A 16924-nucleotide genomic window follows, 5' to 3' on the forward strand; every position below is an offset into this window, starting at 1 on the left:
ATATAGCATGTATGGCTACCTCTTATAATAGACTTCATTCAAACCTGCGGGGCAGATACTGTAGGACGATAATGGCAATAATAATGATTGTCCCAAAATATTAGTAAAGCTACTCATTTGAAAAGGTTATCATGTTTCAAAGTACTTATATGGACTCAACAAACAAACTGGTACCAAAGAGATTTTGCCACCTTAGGTGGTACCAAATTCTGGCTTGGCCCATGGACTAAAATGCAGGTCTAGATACAGTCAAAATCTTTTCCCTATTTGTTTCCATAGCAACGCTCTACTGTGGCTTCCATGATGCACAGACAAGAGACTGTGGAATGCCTGAAGAAATTCAACGCCAGGAGGAAACTCAAGGTGTGTTTCATAGTAACACACAAACATGCTCACTCAATTTTATTTTTACACAAGAGGTTAAATGTCCTCCCTCTCCTCACAGGGGGCCATCCTCACCACCATGCTTGTGTCACGGAACTTCTCTGGTAAGTTACTCGGGTATGATGAAGCTGGATATTAACTCTTTGAACGGTTTTGATGGATATTCGAGTTGACGGATCTGTGTGTTTTCTGATTAGTCTGTTCTGTGTATGATCACATGTCTTGATGTGCTTTGTTGACTGCTGTCTGCCAAAGAAATGTTCTAAGTCTCTTGGTCTCAATAAAAGTGACTTGTGGGCAAGACTGTCAATGCAAAACATGGTCCTAAAAATTATTCTGACACTTATATTGCAATTAAAATATTTGAATGTCATTGTATTAGAAATCAAACCAAATGGCACCTGAAAAAAAAAAAAACACAGACGCGATGGCTGAATCTACACATCTCAATTCTCCAGCGGCAGCCATTCTTTGAACCCAAGCGCTCTTTGATGACGTGGATGATTACGGTTGATCATCTGTCCATCATCGTATAAAGCCCGCCCTGACAATTTGATTGGTCCGAAAAGCTTTGGTTCGGGCATACTTGCTTCTCAATGGATCAAGTCCAGACCGAACTTCCCATCCTCAAATGTTGTGGGCGGGGCTAAGTTCGGCTGGCATCCAGGCTAGCATTATTTGCCATTTAACAGCAAAACGATCACAAGAAGCATAGAACTGCTTAAAGCTGTTGACACATTAGTGTGATAAAGAAACATGTCACACATGCTTAAATGGCCAAATACACACAAATCTGTGTAAAAATTGTGTGGCTGAGTTTGTTAAAACAAAAATAAACAAGCCTTCTGCATTTGTATCTGTCATGTATGACTATTTATATCATGCATACATGCTAGTTTCCACAAAATTCTGGAAATTAACACCACGAAATCAGTATTTTTGATCACACGTTTTTATTTTATTTATTTCAGTTGTAAAATCCTTGTGGGAATGGCTAGAGTGTTTCTCAGAACTAACTTAATTTTTTTGATATATTACGTTTACCAAAAATAATTATGATTATTTGGCCAGTATTGTAATCATGATTACTTAATACGCTTATGAGTGGGCCATATGACCAAAACCTTATATGAGTAATTTATTTAAAGGTTCTCTAAGCGATCCTGGGTGACGTCACTTCTTGTTGACGTTCGAACTATTGTCAAACAAAACGGAGGCTAGCTAGACCCTACCTCCTCCTCATCCGCACACTAACCCCCCAAACCACACCCCCAAACCCTTCTTGTCGGTCATTGGCTGGAACAGTTTGTTATGTTTTGGGGAGCGGGTCGCTGCAGTTTGTTTTTGGTGCTGTTTGTGAAGCATGGGCTGTCTACAGAGATCGCGTTTCTTTACAGTGTGTTCAGGGGACAGGCAGCCAGCGGATAGTGAGGAGATGTTTGCTGTATGTGACAAAAAATGTTTTGGCCTAAAAAACACATGACATCGCTTAGAGCACCTTTAACAATAGCGAGAACAATATTACGTATATATTTGCTGGTAATAAGGTTGCTATGACGTCTACATTTTAGATACCAGTGAAATTTCACAATTCTATTTACCAATTTTGATATCAGAGTTTGTGATGCTAACTAATGGAAGTAAAAAAAAAAGTCCTTAAAAACAGTGATGCAATAAAAACAAATTACAATAGATCAAATATGATAGAAAAATAATACAAATGAGACAAATTTTGACTAGTTTATCTGGTATCATTTTAAATATTACAAATTACCACTTATCTGTAATACAAATAAGTGCCACTTAGTCCATTAAAGGTGCACTATGCAGGAACTCCGTTTTTGTCAAACAGCGACCCCTAGAGTCGCTGTGGAGTACTTGTACTTTCGTAAATAGCACTCAAAGCGTAGATGGCTCTCTGCACTCACGGCCTGATCCCCTCCCCCTGTACACCGGTACCTGTTCAGTAGGATGGAAGCTGTAACGAGTTGAAATAAGGTGTGGCCCCTTTAAGAGCTGCGCGCGCCCTGTTTAACTGTCGGCAGTCTGTATTGTATGTGTGCCTCGAACATCACATGTATACGGCGCCGGGTTATTTCTGTTTGATGCTTATTTTATCAGAATTTTATCAGATCTTTTTTGCCGTAAAGCAATTCGTTAAGGCCCGCCGGCTCAAAGTTGCAAGTGTGTTTTTTCCGCTCACATGCGATAGGGGGGTGCGAAACGACCACCATTCAACCCGAAAAGAGTAATATAACCATTCCAATAACTCCGAAGCTGTTCGGTTGAGGTAAAAAACCTGCATAGTTCACCTTTAACTAGTGTATAGACATTCATACATTAAGTGTGGTTTAAGTGTCCACATACTTTTTGTGACCACTGTCTGTATACATTTACTCTCTGCCCACCACCTACTTACTATCCTTTCCTCTCCATCTCGCAGCTTGTGGATTTCATGTAGCTCTGACCTCACAGATATCATGCATAATACAAAATAGCATGCATTTCTAGGTTCCTCATTGAACGTATAATCTCTCTGTCTCTCTCTGTCAGTTCTCTTTTATTTGATCTCCTTTATGGAAATTCAAGTAGTTATAGTAGCAAATTCTGCCTTCTGATCTCATCTGTGATGCCAGGGCTCTGCTTTTAACCGCTTCAGATGATGGTCCAACAGAGGACGTTGATAAATATGTGTGATTTTGAATGTTAGAGTCAGATGTCAATATGGCTCCTGTTTAAGTGGGTATCATTTTGTTACGAGCCACCTGTCTCTCAAAGAAAAAAAATGGTTTGATGTGTTCTTATAACTGACAATTTCTTCTCCCATAGACTAATAAATGGTTCTCTTTCACTCTGCCCCCTTTCCTCTTCCCTCTCTCTCTCTCTCTTTGTTCCTCCCTCTGAATTTGTCTGTGATTGTGTGTGGGTGTGTGTGTTAGTGGGTAGCAGGCAGACCACGGCTCCCGCCTCGGTCACTGCGGCTGCGGCTGCTGTAGCCGCCGCTGCAGGCACCACAGCAGGGCTGGTGGAACAAGGTAGCGCCGCCCTGCTGGGCTTAATTCCTCTGACACTCTCTGTCTGAACACTCCTCCCATCCCCTTATTCTCTATAGACACACCACGGTTTTTACCTTTTCTTTTCCCTCTCATTTTCATTTTCCTTTAACATATACTTTTTAGTTTCCTTTTCATTTCCTGTTATTTGTCTTTTACCTTTTCCTTTTCCTTTCTCTTTTAATTTCCCATATCTTTTTTTTTGTTTCCTTTTCCATTTCTTTCATTTTCTTTCCCAATTCCTTACACTTTCCAGTTCCATTTTCCTTTTTCTTTCACTTTTCCTTTGTTTTCCTTTTAATTTCCTGTTCTCTTTCTTTTACTGTTTACTTTTTCATTTCCCATATAATTTCCCTTTCCCTTTCTGTTTCAATGTTTCTTTTCTTTCTATTACCTTTCTTTCCATTTCCCCTTTTCTTTCAATTCATTTGCTTTCCCTTTCCCTTTTCCTTACCCTTACCCTTTCCATGTCCATTTTCCTTTTTCTTTCACTTTTCCTTTGTTTTTCTTTTAATTTCCTGTTCTCTTTCTTTTGCATTTCCTTTCTCTTTTCCTTTTTCATTTCCCATTTTTTTCACTTCACAATAAAATTTTCTCCTTCCTTTTTCCATTCCTTTTTTCCTTTCTTTCCATTTCCTTTCCTTTTCCTTTCTTTCCGCTTCCTTTCAGTTTATGATTTCCGTATCATTTCCTTTCCCTTTCCATTTTCTTTTTCGGTTTCCTTGTTTGATGAATTCATTTTCTGTTTAATTTTTCCTTTTTTCCCCATTTCTTTCATAATTTTTTTATGAACTAAACATCATTATATTTTGTCCCCCCCCCATCATCCTCTTATTTCCACTCTGTCACTCACTAGTCCATGATTGTCTCTGCATGGGGCTAAAGTGTGCACAATGACTCACCCTCTACCTGTCTTTCCTGCTGTTTCTTTCCATTCTTTCTTGTCCTCCACACCCCCGTGTCATTATTCACTTCATTTTTGCAGTTTATGTCTGATATCATATGTAGCCACTTATTGGTCCTCTAAAGCCCCTTTCACACAGAGATTCCGGAAAATACACGGATAAAGCGACCCGGGATTTGACCCGGGTTCGTTTGATTTTGGTACATTCACACTGCCAGTGATTTTCCGGAATCAGAGAGTGCGTTCACACCCAACCCGTAAAAATCCCGTAAAGACACGTGACATCGATCTGACATGTAATGTCTCAGCAGCGTGTATAGTTTGCTTATGAGCTGCGATTTCTCTCTGGAGAAACCACGCTTGTGCATTTTTTTCTCTGATTCGATCATAAACTAGCACATTACGTACCGTTTCACTAGCCTGCTTTCACTTCACTTCAGCGTCATCATTACGACACGGCATTGGTTACGGCTTTTGTTCACACAGCGTGCGTTCCGGGACTGATCCCGGCAATGTTACTAGGTCCCCAACCCGGCATCGATCCCGGCATCAATCCCGGGTCGTGTTTGCGTTCACACAGAAGGCGTTCTGGCAATTTCCCGGGATCAACGCGCTGTGTGAAAGGGGCTTAAACTGTCTGTCATCATCACTGTCATCATTATTCCATTCATCTTTTATTTATTTCACAGAGGAGCTACACCCTGCATGATGAATTCATTTTTCCTTCCCACTCTCCTTTTTGAGTCCTGTTCTCTCCATCATTTCTTCTTTTCATATTTGCCATAAATCACTGCCTTTGACTTTTTGTCTGGTTTATTCTTATCCTCCTCCTCCTCATCACTTTTCTTTGCCATTTTTATCTGACACCCATAAGCCATCTTCACTTCCATCCTCTGTATTCCTCTTTCCTTCCTTTACTCTGTCTTTTAATATGGTGTGTGAAGTTGAAGTTTACCCCTGTTTCCGGGGGTGGAACAGTCTGCCTGCTGTTGTGCTGAATGCTGCATGGGAGGTTGGACTAATGCATGTTCACTAACTTGGGGGTGTGATGGGCTGAATGGATCTTGTGCACTTGTGCATGGTCAAAGCTTCTTGACAACTGTACTCACTATATCAAAATGTTTTATTTATTTTTTTCTTCTAAAAATTAACTTTTTATTTTTATTTTCACTCTTTAGCCTTTTTTAACCAGCATTTCATATATACTTGTATCGAAAGGATGTTTAATTATGTAGAACTTGTTTAGAAATACTGGATCCACAATATGAGGGAAAACACATGAAAACAATATCATTTTGTTCCATATTGGTGCCATAGTGAGTATACAGTTGCAGTAGATTATTTTATAGGGTTTAGCCTAGAACACTACACTACACTACTGTACAATTTATCACAGTTAATCTTGGGCCTTCATGCCTGTAATTAAACATTATAGTTGTAGTTTAATCAAGAACATTTAATTTTGAATCTTTTTCTTGCTCCTTATTTCAACAATTCTTTGTTCATTGCATCTCCTCCAGAACTGATAGCTAGGTTATCAATTATTGCTAATCTATCATAAAACCAATTTGTGATAGAATCTATCACAAAACCAAACTGAATCAATTTCTGAGCAATCTGCTCAAACAGCCAAATGTAGTTATTTTAAGGTCTTATTTTTACTTTAAGTGTGTGGTTTTTTTTTATATGTAATTACGTAGACTATTTGTAGTCTAGACTAAAATGTAGACTATTTGAACAAGAGAATGACAGCATTGCCTTTATCAGTCACAGTCAAATGTCACAGTCAAACGACTGCATTTAATTTTTTTAACCAGATAGTGAAGGAAAAGCAAAAGACAAATTCAAGATAGTTTTGATTTGTTTAACATTTTCTTAGTCACTGTGTTATTTCCACACATTAAATTTGTGTTTCATAGCATGCTTATTAATAAACAGAAAACTCCATTGGTGTGGACGCTAATATAAGTTATTGTTATAGTTTTTTTTTTTTTTAAGTTATAATTTTTGGTGTGAATTTTGTCCAGACATTTTACTGGATTTGTTATGAGTAGGACTGGCCTGTATATCGTAGCTAAAAAAAATTGTAGATATTTTTTAGCTTTTTGTTGACGTTCAGTATATATCTTGATATTTATTTATTTGCTCTGAAATGGTTTCAAATAATGTTTTTCTGTCAGTGGAAGAATCTTTTCGACCAAACAGCCATTGACATTTAAGCTTAGAGAAAAATAAATAATGTGATTAATTAGAATTTCTTGATTTATCCAAACAGCTGTTCTGGAGGAGAAGTCAGTGCCATTGTTTTGCCATTTACCTTCATCATGAGACTGCAGAAAATGATTCAGGTTTAAATGTTTTTCAGCTTTTCCTTTTCCTGTTTTTTTTAATGCATCATGAGTGAGGTAGAAGGGTTGAGCTGGTACATTGAGCATGTGCTGTGGCTCAATGTGAAGGCTGTGCTTCATATTTGATGCTCCCTCCACATGCCTGCAATCAAATATTTATGTAGTGCTGCCTCTCTCTGTTGTCCTTCTACTACCCTCAGCCTGAGCAAACAGACTACTGTGCTATAGGCAGTTACACTACATATACTGATATCTGGATCATTCCGAATCCTCTGATTTGACTTTAACACAGTGCATATGAGATATTATATACAAGTATGTGAACTCCCGCTTCTAATTAACTAGCTTGACTGTGTCAGTGAAAGCTGTTCTAACAGCAAAGGGGGGAGCAACTGCATATAAATGTCTACAATTATTATTTTTTTTTTTAGTTTTTATGTTTTATAGTGAAAAACTATGTAATGCTCAGTTTTCCTTGTGCATCTATTATACATAACACAAGATTTAAATTCTGTTGTATTAAGATAATATTCTTTATTTAATATAAATATTATATTATTACTGTAATGATTAATAAATGTGTTTAATGTAAATATTAATTAAATATTATTTAATGTTACAGTTTTCAAAGAGGACTAGGTTTTAAAGTAGTGAAATCGCTTATACAAAAACATCCTGGCACAAACGTATTTGCCTGCCCCTTTTTTTTTTTTACCTTGTTTGTGCTGACTCTGACCCTGCAAAGTAGATAAACTCTGAGAAAAATGATGACTGTACTGAAAATAAGTTGACATACTTCTTTTTTTTTTCTTGAGCCCCATATACAGCTCCACAGACAGTTTTTTAGCCTCACCGTACATAGAAACAACGCACGAGACTTTGGTTTTTTGACCTCTTCTCCACTGCTCTCTCTTTTTCTCTCCATTCTCTCTTCCTCTCTTTCTCTTGCTCTCTGTGTTAATGGCAAGGTAAGGAGTTCCGCTCACTCTAGAGTATTAAATGTTACTTCACCACTCCTGCTCTTTCTACAGGGATGCATGCTCATTTCGTCTCACTGATCTCTTTGGGCCACCAGATGGATGGATTGGTGGCCCAGATACAGTTCTAGGAGGATCTTTGTCAAATTCCAACCTTGAATGACCCTGTTCTTCGATTTATGACCAGAAATACTCAGAGTCATAAATACTCTGGTTGTACCTATTTAATTGCATAATGTCAGCCCATGTCATCCACTGAACAGTCTTATTGGTGACGAAGCTGAATCTGTGGGATCCTTTTTACAGAAATACAGAATTTTTCTGAATTAGTCTTTTTGCTGAACTGATCTGATGAACACTATCTAGATCAGTTGTCTTATCCTCAGAAGTGCTAAGACACCCTTCAAAATGTGTAGTAGGGATGGGTGCAAGTACACGAGTACTCAGAAATTAAACACATTTATTTTTCTTGTAACTTGATTTGATTGAACTTCGATTTGTAGACGTTTCACTGTGATTGAAATCCAGTGACAGTTATACACAAATGTGCCAAAGGCTTCACGTTGTTTTAGCATCATTTTTGCAGTATGAGTACTCAAGTATAGAAAATTAGAGAATCTTTTCAGTGCTGCTTTATTAATAGTCTAACCAACTCTGGCTGAGTGGGTCTTTGAGGAAACAGACATGCCGAATGAGTTTGATGTGAATGTAATGGCGTTACTGTGGTTTATTACTAAAAAAGCAGAAGCTATTTGAATGAACCGCTTTAAAGGTGCACGCACAGTTGCTCGAGAGGGTCTGTGTATTTGTATGCAAATGTATTTTGAATATAAAATGGTACAAGAACCAATATTGACAATGATTGTGTCAGATGTTTTTACAGCATCATGGTGAACAACACTTATTAAATCAACATAAAAACACAGATTTTTGTTTTGTTTTGTAATTTTCATAATTCATTTGATTGAAAAGTTCCTCGGTCAACTATTCTGTTTAGAAACTGTTTGGCTGAACCTACAAAAGCTAATTTTAAAATGTTTGTTGCTTCTGTGATAAGGTAGCGGATGTAAATGTATCGCTTAGTGAATTTCTCTGCCACAATCTTTTCTGTAAGACTTACAAAGAGCATAAATGTGATCATTTTTTTTTATTAATTAGACAATGAGGAACAGTTCACTCAAAGCAGCCATGGGTAACGCTTTATAATAAATCTTAATCTTTAAAAATCGTTATTAATTTTATATAATACTTACTAAATCAATTTTTGGTCACAATCAAATAGGTATCATGAAACATTGAACATGAAATATGCTTATCTTATGTATTGTTAAAGACTCACTAATGACGTTTATTATAAAGTGTCATTGGTAGAAATCTGGCTGTATCAGTTAGAGTTCTGAGTAGGCCAACACAGAATCTACCCTTGCTGAAAGTTATTGATATTTCGGCAGAATTTGAATGCCTATCATTCACAAATATTTGAAAATCTCCAGGCTCTTTTGAGCTTGTTTATTAAACGTTTTGGCTAATTTATGTATTTAGTTTTTAAAAATAGCTTACCATGTTTAAAGCCATTCCATACAATTCTTCCCCTCAAAAATAAATGCAGAACCAAGAAAAAAAAAAAAAAAAAAAAACGCAGATTCCGTCTGGGCCTAGTTATGATGTTCAAGATTATTAGTATGATTAATATCTGCAGTGTTATGTTTGGTTTTAGGAAATACAGCCCTGGGTAAATTGCCTGTCCGGCGGGTTAATTTACATTTTGTAATATGTAATATGGTGTTGCTGATTTAACTTCTCTCTCTTATTTCCTCCCATTGTAGCAGCCAAGAGCTTGTTGAACAAAAAAGCAGACGTTAAGGTAAGAAGATCTGTTGAACTCTGACCTCTGTGACCCAGACATGACCATATGGTTTCTTAGCACCTTCACTTTTTTCACTACTCAGTCTCTCCGCCCTGCTATTTTACTGGCTAATCTGTCAGTGCTTGCTGTGTGTGTTTAGAGTGTCTTCTTTATTGCATGATTGTGTTGTTTTTACACATGTGTTGTCAGTTCATATTGTGTTTGAAGTGTGTGTGTGTGTGTGTGTGTGTGTGTTAGAACAAGACTGTCTGAAAACATGACCACTGACACCTAAAATCACCTCATTAAACTGTATTTAAATATTGTTCAAATTAAATCTAGTCAACCTCTCCTCAAAACTGATTTCATCTTACTGATAGATTCCAAAATATCACAAATATTCAGAGATCTCTGTTTTTAAAGGGTAGAATTTAGGGTTGGACTTCATATGTTATGTTTTATTTTTCCATTAAACACTAACCCCCGGTTTCACGAACAAGGCTTAAGCCTAGTTCCAGACTAAAATGCATTATTGAGCTGTTTTAACTGAAATAAACTTGCACTAACATATCTTAAAATATGTCAGTGCCATTGTTTTATCTCAAGACGCACATCAGTAATGGTTTTTCTAAAGAAAAATGTAAAAATCTACTTAAATGTCCTAATTGAACTAAGGCTTAAGCCCTGTCTGTGAAACCAGCCCCAAAAGAGTTTAAATTAGCTTATCTTGAAACTGCACTTTTCTATATAATGAAAGCGGATGGTGACCAATGACTGTCAAGCATATGACTTGTAAACTATATTACTACTCTTCCAAAGCCTGTCTGCCAGTTCTTCAGAAGACTTGTAATTTAGCTCATTTATGGACTCCAGATCATTTTGTATCCTTTTCAGCTTTGACAGCCAATAGTCACCATCCACATTCATTGTAAGCAAAAGAGCAGCTTGGACATCATCTTTTGTTGTTCCAAAAAAAAAAAGTAAAACAAAACACAAGTTTGGACTGACATGAATGAGGATGAGTAAAAAGGTAAATATCCCTGATTTAAAGGTAACATGTGAATATATTAGCCACCTTTAACACATTTCCCCATATTTCAGTCCATCCCTCAGGGTTCCACTTATTAGTGCGAAAGTGTACAAATACCATGTGGATTACGCAATGAGCTTTTGCATTGAGTATTTCACTAAATTTGCTGGACTCTTTAGCAGTCATTAGAACATGAAAATATACATTTATTTAGCTACCAATAAGAGCTACCTTTAACACATTTCCCCAAATTTAAATTCATCCCACAGGGGTCCACACATTTGTGCAAAAATGTAAAAATAGCATGCGGTTGCGGATTATGCAATGAACCTCATGATGAGTATTGTAGTGAATTTGCTGGGCTCTCTAGCAGTCATAAGAGTGTTACCAAACACCGTAACAAGCTCTATCCGGTCATGGAGCCAGCGATACCACTGAAAGATGAGACGGAATGATGTTTTACTGTTTTATTTCCGTCAGCGCCTGTGGACGTGTGGGAGACGTTTAGGAGAATGATATAACGATGACGGCTGTGATGTCATTGAGGAATCTATGGAATCTTCTACAAGAGCCAGCATAATTTGATTCATGAAACAGGATTTTCAGAGATGAACTGCACTTAACACTTATGAGAGTGATTGTAGACACACACTCGCTAACATTCCTACCTGTTTCTACTTTATCGTCACCCCACAACCCACCTCTGTGACTCACACCTGCTATCTCCATGTGTGTGTGAGTGGAGAAATAGTTCAGCAGGGAATGTGACTCTGGTTCCAGGAATAGCCGTGATTCTGAAACCCTGGAAACTCTGAGACGAAAATAGCAGCACATCGCTCCTCTCATCGCCTAGCAACAGGCTCCCCCACGTCCTCCAACCATTTTAAAACCATTTCTTCTCTCCTTTTCATGATTACTTTAATCTCACCTTCCTTCACCTTTATGCTCCGTGTCCAAAGATCATGTTGAGCTGCTCTTTATTTAGTTTCTGTCACTATTTTTTTCAAAATAACTGAAGCTGACTTCCTTACTTTGTGTCTAAATCTTTGCAGTAATGCTGGTTATGTAATTCTGCTTTAGAATTGGAGGCGTTTTTTTTTGTTTTTTGTTTTTTTAATAAGGCAGTTGCAGCGATTGGAAGTTGCACTGCTGCATTTTCAACCAAAGCGCTTCTGAGAACATTCTGTGCTTAATATAACTCGTTCTTGGCTGCCCTTTTTTTTTAGGACAAAAAATATCACTGAACCGCACAGACTGTGCTCGCTTCCTCTCTCAGCATCCCTGCCTGTCCTTGCACATCAATTCCTACTTTGTGTAGCTCCTAAGTTTTCCCTGCTCCAGGTTTAGGACCAGATTATCTCAGAACGGAAACTATCTCGAATATGTCTCGAACAAGTGACCCTGGATCAGTTAACTTTGCTTACACTGATCATTCCTCAAGTGCACTTCAACTATTCTTCTGCTAGTTGCATGTTTCTCTCTCCTTTTTCCTTCACTTGGCCCACCCCTTCCTTGTTCCTCTTTCTCCAAATGTCCTGTTGTACAGAAGAAGTCTACATATTGTCTTGCTCTAAACCCAAACCTTCACCTACACCCCAAAATGATTCTTCAGATTGTTTTCTTTGGCTGGTATACTCGGCTCTGGCTGTATCTGATGCTTTTATCTGAACCCCAGATGAAAAGCGTTATCAAACAGGCTACTCTTTTATATATATCGTCTCACAGTTCTCTCCATTTTTCACACTTCTCTCCCTCTCATTCTCTCTCTAGAAGCGGAAGTCGAGCTCTACCATTCAGTACATGGTGAGAATCTTGTTTCATTTACACCTTCCTATTTTTCTTTCATCTTCCTCTCCACTTGTACCTCCACCTACCTGATAATGTGCAACACTTCCCTCTAAATTCATACTTCAGATCCTGCATTTCTGTGGGACATAATAAAATACTCTCAGTTTTCAGGTACTTTATGGTTCTATTTTAAACAAATGCTTCTTTTTAGCTTGTTTATTCCTGATCAACAAATCTTGGATCTTAGTCTCAGCCTTACAGACTGCCCACACTTAATCCACTGAGCACCTGATTCATATGATCTGATCAGCTGACTTAAGCAGCTTTCAAGGGAAGAGGTCAGTTCACACCAAGAATGACCATAAATATAACAATAACTATATTAGTGTGCACACCAACGGACGATAATGTTGTTTATTATAAGTGTCACGCTAGAGATCTTTAAAGCTGGGTGGATTCTGATTGGCTCTCAATGTTTTCATTGTTTATCAGCTGGAAAAAAATGTTCTGAAAGTGATTCCAATGATGTTCCTCTGTTTTCTTATCATAATAGCTGTAATGTGGACTTTGCTATTTTCATAAATTTAGAAAGGTTATTGAAGCTATATAGTTAAGGCTCTAATATTCTCACTGCAAAATTATTTTTCTTCACTTAGGGCTAAAATGACGTATGCAAACAGCAGTTAAAAACATTTGATGTGGATATGTTTTCACTAGCTCTACAATTTGGCCCTCTAGTCAAGTGGTGTCACGTTTATTTTTATAGCACTTCATACAATAGGTTTCTTTAAAAGCAAGCAGCTTTACAGCAGTAGATATGAAAATAACTTTTTTGGAAAGTTTGCTTTGTCAATCTGTTTCAAACTGCAAACAAACTTTGTTTTGGCCTGAAATGACATATACCAGGCCTTTATCGTTATTGTTACAGTTATCATCTTTGGTGTGAATGGGCCTTAGGGGCACACATGTAATCTTGATTGGCACATAAAAACTAAATGAACAGAGATTGCTTTACATGTCAATCAGGCAGTCTCCGAATTTCTAAGTGGGCGGTTCTTGGCCTGAACAAACTGTGGACAAGACTTGTTGCAGTTTAGTTAGAGGCCAGGCTTTGTGAGACCACTTGGACCCTGTAAATGTGTCCCACTTTCTTGTTTAGTATTTTCTGATCAACACTTTGTTCCTTCTTCCTCCTGTTCTTTACTTTGAATGATTTTAGCCAACTCCCATGGACACCACTTACCTCTTAGGTCTCATTCTGCATGTTGGCAATCGGATGTATTTTGATTAATACTGACCACTCTAAAAAGCTTTCCAAAGCAGATTTAGGACAGGCCTTTCTGTTCATACACAGGTAGGCAGTGGAATAAACATGCAGAATAACACCCTCTGTTTTCCTAGTTCCTGCTTACAAATGTCTGAAGATCCTATTTGTGCACATCCCAGGGGTTTGACTGCACCAAACCCTCATTCAGTATCTGCTTGATTCCCCACCTAATATTTATTTGCAGGATTGACGCTTATATTTTTGGTGCTCAGTATTGTTTTTTGTCTTATGAGTGGGTCCCATAAGAGGATAACATTCCTGGTTGTCCCTCCTGGAGATATCCCGTTTACTTGGATAAAGTTGGACTTCCATGGAGATCCATGACCTACTGCAATAAGTTTTTGGGAATTGTTAAGGAATTCTGCTAGCCATCAAGTGGTCCACTTGTCAGGAACAGTATGTATTTGAATGTGTATGTCTGCCCATAGTGTCAAAGTCACTTAATGACATGTTTGTGCTTGTTTATGTGGGTTTATTTGATGTCTGTGAGGGTCCAGTAGTTTTGGGCTGCTGCTCATTCATCTCCCTTGACCATACCTCCCGCACATAGGCACATACTGTACTAATGACACTTCTCGCATGAGTGCCTGAGCTGTGTGAGGGAAAGAGGACCGTTAACTACCTCTAAACCACTGAAGGCCCATAGACATGAGAGCTGAGGGACCCCGAGTATAAATAAACACCCATATCTAATCCGCCTCTGCATGTAATGTGGCTAATTGGTATAATAGATTAGTTTAGGGAGCCTAATTGGCGAAAAGCATTTTATGGACTTTAATAATGACCCCCCCTTGCCTCTCGCTGCTAGAGAACATTGGGTCTCAAAGAATAATGCTGTTTTCATGTAAATAGGCAGTTGGCTCTACATCAATCAGTTGCCTTAGAAAATAGATAATGACCATGCCCTACCTCTTGTGTTTGTGTGATTTGTGTACATGTGCACGCTGATCTCTCCCTCGTTCCTTTTTAACCTGACCCTTTCTTAACTGAACGTATGTTGTGTTTCCCTGCACAGCCCCAGACAAACAGCACCAAAAACAGCATAGTCACCAGTCCCAAAGGAAACCTCCCCTCTCCTGCTCTGGTATTTACCTCTCTAATCCTTTTCTTTTCTTCCTCTCCATCCTTTTCCCCCTCTGTCTGTGACTGTACCTGCATTCTTTAGTACATTGCGAATATTTTAGTTTTCTTACGTTGTTTTTTCAGTTTTTTTTATTTTATTATTATTATTTGGACTTGGTCTTTATAGGACTTTGTCTTGGTCTATATATATTAGAATGATGAACGTTGTCCATATGCATTCATTTTGAACAGAATATCAATTTGAAACCATACCAAAAGTCTTTGTGAAAAACAATGCTTTTTTTCTAAACCTCATGGCATTTCATGGCACTTCATGGTTTGATGATTAGTTATCTAATGCAATGTCATTCTTGCATATCAACTTTTGGGGTCACTCACTACACTGATAAAGGTCACAGTGTGATATTATTTTTGTGATTTTACGATGATGCTTCAAAATGTCTACCTCCTTCGCAGCATTATCATCAGGATCTGGATTGGTTTGGGGATAGAAGCTCCTCCTGGGGCTCTTAGAATCAGCCTTTAAACTGTTCTTACAGTTTCCTGGCCGCAGTGCTGAGAAGTGGATGTTGTCTGGTTCACTGAGATGAGATCCTTAATGGTGTTCCTCGCTTAAACCCACTGGGCCTAGTGTTGATGTCAGTTGAGTTGAATGTTAACAGTCCTGAGCAGTACAGTTCCCATGTGCATCTCAGAAAGTTCAAAGAACAGCATTTATTTGAAATAGAAGTTTTAATTCTAAATGTAACATTCTAAATATCTAATGCCTGGTTCAGATTACACGATTTTAGCCCGATTTTGGCACGATCTGTTTGACGTAGGGTGTCGTGGGGATTCGTAAACGACAACGGGCGTCGGGACGCAAGATTCGATCGTATCATCTCGTATAGTGTCATAGTGGGCGACAACCTACGTCGCGTCTGCGATGCTTCACGACATCATGACAAAAAGACTAGCATGTTTAATTTTTTTAACGGTCTTCCACGATGGTTTCCGTCACATGTATGAGGTTGACCAATAGGAGCACAGAAGCTTTTCCGTACACAACTTTCAAAAATGGCGAAACGAAAGAGAGACGATTGTGCTACTAGGTGGAGTTATGACATGGAGGAAAGGTTCGTGGAGCTGTGGCAACAGTAACAGAAAACAATATTTTACCTCAAGTTCTCTTTGGAGGATTGACAGCCCATACTGTCCTCTTCGAGCTATCCAGGAATGTGTCCATTGTCGGGTTTTCTTTCTTTTTTTACTTTTTTCTGAACACAGGACATCCAATACAACACTCACCGCTTCATCCATTGTTTGTTTACGTTAGTTTCTGGAAGACACTCGCTACTAGTTTCGCTTTCTCGATGACATCACGCATGTCGTTAAAGACGGCACGCGATGACTGGTCAGGAAGCAACGTGTAGTCTGACATGTTTCTTGTCCACGACACGACAAGATTTTAGGAGTCAAAATCGCGTAATCTGACACAGTGACTATCGTAACAGACAAAAAAAATCGTGTAATCTGAACCAGGCATAATGCCTGCTGATTACACTACATCATTCATTTTTTTGGCAAGTACAGTATCTCTTATAAAACTCTTTTAAACCAATGCTAATGGCTTGTTAATGCTGAAAAGAATAACAGCGACTTTATTTAAAGGGGTCATGAATTGAGAAATCACATTTTCTTTTATCTTTTGGCATATAAGAGGTCTTTGTACTATACAAATATCCTGTAAATTTCACATCGCAATCTTATTAGTCTAGCTTTTATTGAAACCAAGCTCAGAAAATGACTTGTTTCGGATTTTGTTATAGTGCGACAAAAGAAGACCAACGCCGCCTTCTACACCATTGCCTCTTTAGCCCCGCCCACCGATTTGCGCATGTCATGTAATAAATACGAGACTGATGCAAACACAGAAAAACTCCAGCAACAAAACGATAGAGATGCTTCTGAGGATTACAAGATTTTTTAAAGTGGCAAGTATTTTTTCATCTGTAATTATATTACACTTTTTATTTTATTTAAAACACGCCACTGCAAATGACAATGTATACGTTTTTCACTTAATCAAAAAGAATGAACTGAATAGCCTAAAAAAACAACAGTGTGACAAACAATTGCACATTCATTCATAATTCCGTTTACATGAAACACCGCAAGTCATCCTTTGTCAATTACAACTGTGGA

The 16924-nt window shown here is 38.1% G+C and overlaps 1 protein-coding gene and 1 long non-coding RNA gene across 51 annotated transcripts in view; both read left to right on the top strand.

The window, feature by feature from the left end:
- camk2b1 (calcium/calmodulin-dependent protein kinase (CaM kinase) II beta 1) overlaps positions 1-16924 on the top strand; it is a 73323-nt gene that overhangs the window by 41331 nt on the left and 15068 nt on the right. For 9 of the 50 annotated variants that reach the window (XM_056263740.1, XM_056263739.1, XM_056263742.1 and 6 more), the window contains 6 exons: positions 280-363; positions 446-488; positions 3324-3419; positions 9493-9530; positions 12313-12345; positions 14673-14741. In XM_056263740.1, the coding sequence (XP_056119715.1) occupies positions 280-363; positions 446-488; positions 3324-3419; positions 9493-9530; positions 12313-12345; positions 14673-14741 (363 nt within the window). The remainder of the gene's footprint in view (positions 1-279; positions 364-445; positions 489-3323; positions 3420-9492; positions 9531-12312; positions 12346-14672; positions 14742-16924) is intronic. The other 41 variants (XM_056263743.1, XM_056263746.1, XM_056263788.1 and 38 more) reach the window with 15 other exon arrangements.
- On the top strand, positions 15879-16230 carry LOC130097098 (uncharacterized). The gene is made up of 2 exons (XR_008808257.1): positions 15879-16044; positions 16117-16230. It is a non-coding gene; the product is annotated as an uncharacterized LOC130097098 (long non-coding RNA).

Source organism: Rhinichthys klamathensis, unplaced genomic scaffold (assembly GCF_029890125.1).
Source record: "Rhinichthys klamathensis goyatoka isolate OS25496 unplaced genomic scaffold, OSU_Roscu_1.1 h1tg000210l_1, whole genome shotgun sequence".
NCBI lineage: Eukaryota > Metazoa > Chordata > Actinopteri > Cypriniformes > Leuciscidae > Rhinichthys > Rhinichthys klamathensis.